At 43.6% G+C, this 8,451-nt stretch overlaps 1 protein-coding gene across 3 annotated transcripts in view; it reads left to right on the forward strand.

Annotated features, from left to right (window-relative positions):
- The first annotated feature begins 1,734 nt into the window (after positions 1-1,734).
- The window catches only part of LOC112074097 (E3 ubiquitin-protein ligase HERC2-like), a 53,269-nt gene continuing 46,552 nt past the window's right edge, over positions 1,735-8,451 (forward strand). For all 3 annotated transcript variants that reach the window (XM_070440385.1, XM_070440383.1, XM_070440384.1), the window contains exons 1-2: positions 1,735-1,831; positions 8,118-8,227. In XM_070440385.1, the coding sequence (XP_070296486.1) occupies positions 8,156-8,227 (72 nt within the window). In that variant the 5' untranslated portion in view covers positions 1,735-1,831; positions 8,118-8,155. The remainder of the gene's footprint in view (positions 1,832-8,117; positions 8,228-8,451) is intronic.

Below are 8,451 nucleotides of genomic sequence, written 5' to 3' on the forward strand. Positions count from 1 at the left end.
CAGAGGAACAGGCTATGAGGGGTGGCCAGTCCTCTTCTGGCTGTGCCGGGTGGAGATTATAACAGAACTGGCAAGATGTTCAAATGTTCATAAATGACCAGCAGGGTCAAATAATATAATCAGTAGTTGTTCGAGGGTGGCAACAGGTCAGCACTCAGGGTAAATGTCAGTTGGCTTTTCATAGCCGATCATTAAGAGTAATCTCTACCGCTCTGCGGTCTCCAGAGAGTTGAAACAGCAGGTCTGGACCACGGTCAGGGTTTCCATAGCCGCAGGCAGAACAGTTGAAACTGGAGCAGGCAGCACGGCCAGGTGGACTGGGGACAGCAAGGAGTCATCATGCCAGGTAGTCCTGAGGTATGTCCTAGGGCTCAGGTCCTCCGAGAGAGAGAAAGAAAGAAGAGAATTAGAGAGACCATATTAAATTCACACAGGACACCGGATAAGCCAGAACGTAGCTGCGGTACTCCAGATATAACAAACTGACCCTAGCCCCCCTGCTACCATGTTGTTGTTATGTTGCTACCATGCTGTGTTGCCATGTGTTGCTACCTTGCTGTGTTGCCATGTGTTGCTACCATGCTGTGTTGCCATGTGTTGCTGCCTTGCTATGTTGTTGTCTTAGGTCTCTCTTTATGTAGTTTTGTGTTGTCTCTCTTGTTGTGATGTGCGTTTTGTCCTATATTTATTTTGTATTTTTTTTAATCCCAGGCCCCCGTCCCCGCAGGAGGCCTTTTGCCTTTTGGTAGGCCGTCATTGTAAATAAGAATTTGTTCTTAACTGACTTGTCTAGTTAAATAAAGGTTAAAGAAAATAAATACAATAATTTTACTGTTTCTCTTTAATGAATTGTTATTCTTATCTATTTTTTGTTGTTGGTATTTTCTTAAAACTGCATTGTTGGTTAAGGGCTTGTAAGTGAACATTTCACTGTAAGGTCTACTACACCTGTTGTATTCAGCATTTCACTGTAAGGTCTACTACACCTGTTGTATTCGGCGCAAGTGACAAATAAAATTTGATTTGAAAATATTATGCAATCAGTGAGTAGTAATGCTGCAGTATAATGTATTTTTGTATAATTTAAATTTAACTAGGAAAGTCAGTTAAGAACAAATTCTTATTTACAATGACAGCCAAACCCGGACGACGCTGGGCCAATTGTGCGCAGCCCTATGGGACTCCCAATCACGGCCGGATGTGATGCAGCCTGGATTCGAACCAGGTACACCAGTGACACCTCATGCAGTGTCTTAGACGCCTGCACCACTCGGGTTACGTACATTAGGAAAATATGCCTCATTTAAAACATGATCATGTCGACAGACTACTTCAGCTAAAACATGCCAGGAGGTGAAGCTGTAAACTAGGCTACTTACTGGAGAGTGTTCCGCTGCACCGTACCCCATCTTTTAGATAGGACCCACCTAAAAATAATGAAACACGCAGTGTTTGTATGATGCCATTAAGAGTGGTCACCTTCTGATTTGCCGTGAATGCAGCATTCTGTTTTGCTACGAAATCACGGTAACATTCATATGAAAACGTTCGTTAATGACCTAATGAGACTCTTAAGGGAACGTTCTCTAAAGTTGTAATAACGTTTGTTCAATAATTAGGCTTACTTCAAGGAAACAAGGGAGGAATGAAGGCTGCATGCAAAATATTCTAACACGTCCCGGTGACTGGCTAAAGTCTAGCTACGTCATCTGTTTCAATGCCCTGGATGGTTCAGCTGTCAATCATATGGGTCCAATATGGACGACCTGGTAATGCAGCAAAGCCCGTGTTAGGACTGGAGGGGCCAGAATATAATAAGAAAAACTTGCAGGTAAGGACAAAATAATTGTATACATTTGTCGTATGAATGTAGATGAAGTGAGCGACATCGGCGAGTGTACAGGATGTGAAACGCTTCTGTCCTTGCATGTGTTATGACCTAGCGCGTTAGTTAGCTTGGATGCAGCTAGCCGCATCGCTAAAGTAAACTCATGTATTTGGTTAACTGCAACACTAACGTTAGTATGATTACACAGCAAGTATCCAACAGTTTAGCTAAAACAAGTGTATGCTAACTAGTGTAGATATGCTTTGTAGCTATAACGTCTTACTGTCGAAGTAAAATATAGCTAGCCAAACAGTAGCCTGCAGATCCGAACCGCTTGCTTACATCTGCACTACGGTCGGACATCATTCCTGTGTATATTATATAAAGACACCGCAGAGCCGGCGGTAGATATGGCTCGGAAAATGTACCTCTATCCAGGGATGAGAAATGCATTATACTCCGAATTGTCCAAATATGACAACTGTTAACGTTACACGGAGWAGATTGAACGAAGGCTAGCTAGTTTTTCCGGAACACAGTCCTTTTTGTCCTCATGATAGATAGCAAGAAGCCACAGCAGCCATTTTGGAATGGCAGTGTCAGCCAATCAGCTCCTTTGTTGTTCAACGCGACCCCATTCCATAATGGCTGCTACTGCTAGCTAGCATGAGGACAATATCTGCTGTTTACTTAAACTAGCAGTCGTTCAGTCTGTCGGTGTAATGGGACAATTCGGAGTACAACGRATTTCTCAAATCCTAGTTTATTGGTCACGTTCACAGATGTGCAGATGTTATCGCAATAATGATTGTACCATGTTGTTGTCATGTTGTGTTGCTACCATGCTGTGTTGTCATGTGTTGCTGCCTTGTTATGTTGTCTTAGGTCTCTCTTGTTGTGATGTGTGTTTTGTCCTATATTTATATTAGTTCAAAAAATAAAATCCCAGGCCCCCGTCCTCGCAGGAGGCCTTTTGGTAGGCCGTCATTGTAAATAAGAATTTATTCTTAACTGACTTGCCTAGTTAAATAAAGGTTAAATAAATAAAAATCGCAGGTGCATCGAAATGCTTGTATTTCTAGGTCCAACAGTGCAGTAATACCTAGCAATAATAATACAAAAATACACATAATCCAGATAAATTTAGAAATATCAGAARGAGTAATGTCAGAGACCGGAATATAAATAAACTGAACAAAAATATAAACGCAACAATTTCAACGATTTTACTGAGTTACAGTTCATATAAYTCAGTCAATTGAAATAAATTCATTAGGCCCTAATCTATGGATTTCACATGGGGGTAGGAGMGCAAAGGCCCACCCACTGGGGAGCCAGGCCCAGCCAATCGGAATGAGTTTTTCCCCACAAGATGGCTTTATTAAAGACAGAAATACTCCTCAGTTTCGTTAGGTGGCTGGTCTTAGCCGATCCCGCAGGTGAAGAAGCCGAATGTGGAGGCTCTGGGTTGGCGTTGGTATACGTGGTTGTGAGGCTGGTTGGACATGCTGCCAAATTCTCTAAAATGACATTATGGCTTATGGTAGAGAAATTAACATTAAATTCTCTGACAACAGCTCTGTTGGACATTCATGCAGTGAGCATGCCAATTGCACGCTCCCTCAATTTGAGACATCAGTGGCATTGTGTTGTGACAAAACTGCACATTTTAGTGGACTTTTGTTGTCCCCAGCACAAGGTGCACCTGTGTAGTGATCATGCTGTTTAACCAGCTTCTTGATATTCCACACCTGTCAGGTGGATGGATTAACTTGGCAAAGGAGAAATGCTCACTAACAGGGATTTCAACAAATTTGTGCACAACATTTGAGAGAAACATGCTTTTTGTGCTAATGGAAAAATTATATTTTTGTTCAGTGTGTGTAAAGACAGTATGGACATGCATAGAAAAGGTGTGTACAGCAGTAGTTACAGTGCCTTAAAGCATTTCTTCACATTTTATTGTGTTACAAAGTGGGATTAAATGTATTAAAAACAATTATTTTTTTGAATAAAAATAAATAAATATTTAATACAAATCTGATAACTAAATTGTATGAGTATTCAGACCCTTTGTTTAGGCATGCCTTAATTAATTCAGGAGTAACATTTGGCTTAACAAGTCACATAATAAGTTACATGGARTCACTCTGTGTGAAATAATAGGGGTTGACATGATTTTTGAATGACTAACCCGTCCTCTGTCCCCCATACATACAACATCTGCAAGTATTGAATTTCAAGTACAGATTCAACTACAAAGACCAGGGAGCTTTTTGAAAGCGCCATAAAGAAGGGCAGTGATTGGTAGATGGGCAACAATAGCAAATCAGACATCGAATATATCTTTAAGCATGGTCAAGTTAATAATTACGCTGTGCATTATGTATTAAACCACCTACTGAACTGCAGGACAGGAATGAAACTGCTCAGGGATGTTTCCATGATGTTACCATTTTAAAAACAGTTACAGAGTTCAATGGATGTGATGAGAGAACTGAGGATGGATCAACAACATTGTAGTGCCTCCACAATAATGACTTAAATGAGAGAGTAAAAAGACGAATACAAATATACAGAATAAAAAATATTCCAAAACATGCATCTTGTATGCAACATGGCACTAAATACTTTAACTGACTTGCCTAGTTAAATAAAGGTAAAATAAATAAAAATAATCTGGCAAAGGAATACACTTTTTAGGCCTAAATACAAAGCCTTATGTTTGGGGCAAATCAAACACAACACATCACTGAGTAWCTGCCTCCTTATTTTCAAGCCTGGTGGTGGCTGCATCATGGTATGGGTAAGCGTGACATTGGCAAATACTGGGGAGTTTTTCAGGATAAAAATGCCAAATGTGTTTCTAACGTATTGACTCAGGGAGCTGAATACTTATGCATGTATGTATGTGTGTGTATATCTATATAGTGCCTTGACTTTTTCCACATTTTGTTACGTTACAGGATTAAATAAAATAAAATCCTCATCAATCTACACACACTATCCCATAATGACAAAGCGAAAAACAGGTTTAGACATTTTTGCAGAAGTATTAAAAATCATAAACTGAAATACCTTATTTACATAAGTATTCTCAGACCCTATGAGACACGAAATGTAGCACATGTGGTCTGAGACACGAAATGTAGCACATGTGCATCCTGATTCCATTGATCATCCTTGAGATGTTTCTACAACCTGGAGTCCACCTGTGGTAAATTCAATTGATTGGACATGATTTGGAAAGGCACACACCTGTCCTATATAAGGTCCCACAGTTGTCAGAGCAAAAACCAAGCAATGAGGTCGTAGGAATTCTCCGTAGAGTTCCGTGACAGAATTGTGTCAAGGCACAGATCTGGGGAAGGGTACCAAAATATTCAGGATACACACAGAATACCTGTATCCGTAACATGCAGCATTGAAGGACCCCAAGAATACAGTGCCCTCAATCATTCTTAAATGGAAGAAGTTTGGCTGGCCGCCCGGCCAAACTGAACAATCGTGGGAGAAGGGCCTTGCTCAGGGAGGTGACCAAGAACCCGATGGTCCAGAGCTCTAGAGTTCCTCTGTGGAGATGGGAGAACTTTCTGGAAGGACAACCATCTCTGCAGCACTCCACCAATCAGGCCTTTATGGTAGAGTGGCCAGACAGAAGCCACTCCTCAGTAAAAGGCATACGACAGCCTGCTTGGAGTTTACCAAAAAGCACCTAAAGACTCTCTCAGACCATGACAAACAAYATTCTCTGGTCTSATGAAACCAATATMGAACTTTTTGGCCTGAATACCAAGCGTCACATCTGGAGGAAACCTGGCACCATCCCTACGGGACTGGGAGACTAGTCAGGATCAAGGGAAAGATGAATGGAGCAAAGTACAGAGAGATCCTTGATGAAAACCTGCTCAGGACCTCAGACTGGGGCGAAGGTATACCTTCCAACAGGACAACGACCCTAAGCACACACCCTAGACAACGCAGGATTGGATTCGGGGCAAGTCTCTGAATGTCCCTGAGTGGTCCAGCGAAGCTCCCCGTACAACCTGAAAGAGCTTGAGAGGATCTGCAGAGAAGAATGGGAGAAACTCTCCAAATACAGGTGTGCCAAGCTTGTAGCGTCATCCCCAAGAAGACTCGAGGCTGTAATCGCTGCCAAAGGTGCTTCAACAAAGTACTGAGTAAAGGGTCTGAATATTTAAGTGTGTAAATGTGATTTTAAAGTTTTTTATTTTTAATAAATCGGAAAAAATWAAATAACCTGTTTTTGCTTTAATCCATTTAGAATAAGGCTGTAACGTAACATTATGATGGGAAAAGTCAAGTGGTCTGTATTGTCATTCTCAATGGATGTAAAAACAGACCTTGTTTACCTTCTTTTTTGAGGTGAAGAAAAATATTACTTTGAGAAAGCCACAGCTCATTAGCGGTGGTGAGTTAAGACAATCAGAAATACTATCACATGGGCACATTTGTAAGCCTACATTTGCGGTGCAGGCCCGGTAGCCCAGACCTGTGTGTCCTTACTCAACATGGCCCGGTAGCCCAGACCTTGTCCTACTCAACATGGCCCGGTAGCCAGACCTGTGTCTCAACAGGCCCGGTAGGCCAGACCTGTGTCCTCCAACATGGCCCGGTAGGCCAGACCTGTGTCCTACTCAACATGGCCCGGTAGCCCAGACCTGTCCTTACTCAACATGGCCCGGTAGCCAGACCTTTCCTTACTCAACATGGCCCGGTAGGCCAGAGCACTCTGTGTCCTCAACATGGCCCGGTAGCCAGACCTGTGTCCTCAACATGGCCCGGTAGCCCAGACCTGTGTCCTTACTCAACATGGCCCGGTAGCCCAGACCTGTGTCCTTACTCAACATGGCCCGGTAGGCCAGACCTGTGTCCTTACTCAACATGCCCGGTAGCCAGACCTGTGTCCTTCTCAACATGGCCCGGTAGCCAGACCTGTGTCCTCAACATGGCCCGGTAGGCCAGACCGTGTCTCTCAACATGGCCCGGTAGCCAGACCTGTGTCCTACTCAACATGGCCCGGTAGGCCAGACCTGTGTCCTTACTCAACATGGCCCGTTAGGCCAGACCTGTGTCCTTACTCAACAGCCCGGTAGGCCAACTTGTCTGCTCAACATGGCCCGGTAGGCCAGACCTGTGCTCAACATGCCGGTAGCCAGACCTGTGCCTTACTCAACATGGCCCGGTAGGCCAGACCTGTGTCCTTACTCAACATGCCCTGGCTAGGCCATACCTGTGTCCTCAACATGGCCCGGTAGCCCAGACCTGTGTCCTTACTCAACATGGCCGGTAGCCCAGACCTGTGTTCCTCAACATGGCCTGCGTAGGCCAGACCTGTGTCCTTCAACATGGCCCGTAGCCCAGACCTGTGTCCTCAACATGGCCCGGTAGCCCAGACCTGTGTCCTTACTCAACATGGCCCGGTAGGCCAGACCTGTGTCCTTACTCAACATGGCCCGGTAGGCCAGACCTACTTCTGTGTCCTCAACATGGCCCGGTAGCCCAGACCTGTGTCCTTACTCAACATGGCCCGGTAGGCCAGACCTACTTCCGTGTCCTTAACATAACCAGGAATGCTTCAAACAAAAGACAATTTAATAAATTGACAACTGATAAATGAAATTAACCAAAACTTGTTTTTCACAAGTTGTGAGTCTGCAAACGTGTCCCCTCCGACAATGAGAACAGGAAGACTGTAATAATAATAATAATAKATATTGAATGAATTAACAGAAATGACTGAAACCAACAAACGTTGTAGATTTAAAAGCTGCTGTATGTAAACTATATTGTGTGCTTTAGCTTGGATAATACGACAACATAATGATGTTACAACATTAGGGCTGTTTTCCTGAAGAAGTTAAATCCACTTCGGGGACGGTAACATACTTTATGTTTCTTTGCCACGATGATAAGATGCAACGACTCAATATTGCCCTCTGCTGGCCTTTGGGCACGACAAACGGCTAACCGCATTGCGGGCTAGCTTCATCAGTTACCTAGCTCATGCGCTAGTTACCCCATTTTGTTTGCCAGATATCACGGCTCGGCTCTGTGGCTGGCGTTATGCAACCGTTTACTATTATTGGCCCCCACAAAATAATGATTAAATTGTTAAAAATAGTCCTGCCCTTGTTACAAACATAGCTAGCTTGCAAACGTGTTCCCTAGCTGAGTATCGTCACCTAGGAAACAGGCTTTTTAAAATGTCAAAGACCGTTAGCTGCTGCTGTCCGTATTTGTGTTGAAATATTAGTTCTCTTTCCAGGGTTTGGTGCGGTTGCAGCCAGGAGAGAAGACGTAAATATGCCTACTCCGTATTTTACCCTGGATGCCCAACTGAGGTTCCATGACAAATGGCTGAAGATAGACTTGCAGGTAAGACCTCTCTTCACTGCCACGAGACCTCTTGGCTGGACTGCAGGCCTATTGCTCTTGGCTGGACTGCAGGCCTATTGTACAATGAAACGGTGAACCTTTTCTTTTCTTACAACATCATGTCGACGCCACCTTTTTATTTAAAACCTTGAACGTGAAGGTAGATGTGCTTGCCTAGAGATGAACCCCCTGCAGGGGTCGTAGGTCGCCAACCCGTCCTCCTG

This window comes from Salvelinus sp. IW2-2015, unplaced genomic scaffold (genome assembly GCF_002910315.2).
Source record: "Salvelinus sp. IW2-2015 unplaced genomic scaffold, ASM291031v2 Un_scaffold2494, whole genome shotgun sequence".
Lineage (NCBI taxonomy): Eukaryota > Metazoa > Chordata > Actinopteri > Salmoniformes > Salmonidae > Salvelinus > Salvelinus sp. IW2-2015.